Source organism: Mus pahari, chromosome 1 (genome assembly GCF_900095145.1).
Source record: "Mus pahari chromosome 1, PAHARI_EIJ_v1.1, whole genome shotgun sequence".
Taxonomy (NCBI): domain Eukaryota; kingdom Metazoa; phylum Chordata; class Mammalia; order Rodentia; family Muridae; genus Mus; species Mus pahari.
The window spans coordinates 89,888,530-89,890,350 of NC_034590.1; the positions used below are offsets into that span (position 1 = coordinate 89,888,530).

Here is a 1,821-nt window from a genome sequence, read left to right on the forward strand (position 1 = left end):
TGTGTGTGTGTGTGTGTGTGTGTGTGTGTGTGTGTGTGTGTAGTCCCGTGGAGAGTGCCATGCTGTTCTACCACCTCTACCTTAATCCTTTGAGACAGGATCTCTTATTGAACATGAAGGTAGGCTAATGACCAGCAACCCTTACTTTTTAGCATTCTATTTAATTTCTTCAGAATTTTGTAATTTTTATTATAGAAGTCATTTATTTGATTACATTTACCCATAGGCAATTTTGTGGCTATTGCTGTTGTCCATGGAATTGTTTTCTTGACTTCCATTTCAACTAGTGTGTTTTTAGTATATTTTTAAAAATCTATTCACTTCTGTAGGTTGACTGGTGAAGTTCTCTGCATTTATTAGTTATTACCTGCAAACTGAAATCATCTGACTTCCTCGTTTATTGTTCTTAACTGCCCTGGCTAAGACTTTCACCACTGCATTAAGTAAGGGTGGTAAACATATAAATGCTCTTGTTCCAGATATTGAAAGAAATGCTTTCCGCCTTCCTCCATTGGAAGTGATGTTGGCTGTGGTATTATGAGATAGAATTTAATGTGTTGAGTAAATTCTTGCCATATTTTATTTTCTGAAGATTTTGTTTATAATGAATATACTCTGAATTTTGCCAAATGCATTTTCTATCTCCATAGCTTCCCGCTATGCCCTTCTGAGGTGGCTTCACTGACTTTCTTCTTGCAAAGCTGAGCTTGAAGCAAGATGTGTATTCTGTGATCATAATTTTAGAAATTCATATTACAGACAATTTACTTCCTGTTATACCCATCACAAGTGATAACTCATCAAGTCATCCATTGTAACTGTGAGCCAGAGTGAAACAAGCCAGAGAGCTTTGACATCTTAGAGCACTTAGCTTTCTATTATTATTATTATTACTATGACTATCATTATTATTAACATTATTACTATCATTATTTTTGGTTGTTGTTATTTAGAAAGCCTACTGGTTTGGAGAGCCAGCCTTAAGCAGGGAAGAGAGCCAAGTCTCTGGTTTACTTCCCAGTGATTTTATGGAGCCTGAACCTGTTGGCTTAGTGGCTGGCATCCGGATTCAGCACTTGTACAAGGTATTTATTTATTCACCAGGTTTTTGTTTCTCAGTGGGATGGAGAGACAATATAGTATAGAGATTAGATGCTTGTCATGGCCACAACTCCACAGCTATGTTAATTAAAAGATAAAGTAAATAAGATGAAATTGAATTGTATAATTAAAAGATAAAGTAAATAAGATGAATTGTATACAAGAAAATCAAAAGTCCATTTATTGGCTGGGCATGGCAGCCACATCTTTTATCCCAGCCCTTGGGAGGCTGAGGCACAGAAATCATGAGGTCAAGGCTCTCTGTATTATTTCTCTTCTTCTCCTTTCAGAATACGATCTACCCTTATGTAGATGATAATGCTGCTCTATGTGATAAGATGTAGAGTCAAGACGGAACTTTTATTAGGTATTGATTTGTTGTTGTAAAACAAATAGTATCCTGATTTGTTTTACAGGTTAGAGGTTAGGTTATTTTAAACTCTTTGTGATATTTTTAGGTGTTTATTCTTTTCTGGATCAGAAAACTTATACCTGCTTACATTCCCTAGCCTCCCAAGGAGCTATTCTAACTTAATTTGAATGTTTAATTTCATAATTTGTGGCAATTGAATCCTTTTCATAATGTCTGCCATGTGCCTGGGTTAAGTGCCAGTGGAGGACTGTCTGCAATGTGCCTGGGTTAAGGGTCATTTCATTAGGAACATGTTTTTTTTTTTTTTTTTTTTTTTTTTTTTTTTTTTTTTTTTTTTTTTTTTTTTT

The 1,821-nt window shown here is 35.0% G+C and overlaps 1 protein-coding gene across 1 annotated transcript in view; it reads left to right on the plus strand.

Annotated features, from left to right (window-relative positions):
* LOC110320750 (ATP-binding cassette sub-family A member 3-like) overlaps positions 1–1,821 on the plus strand; it is a 122,939-nt gene that overhangs the window by 33,621 nt on the left and 87,497 nt on the right. The window contains exon 11 of the mRNA XM_021196899.2: positions 954–1,085. Coding sequence (XP_021052558.1) covers positions 954–1,085 — 132 coding nt within the window. The remainder of the gene's footprint in view (positions 1–953; positions 1,086–1,821) is intronic.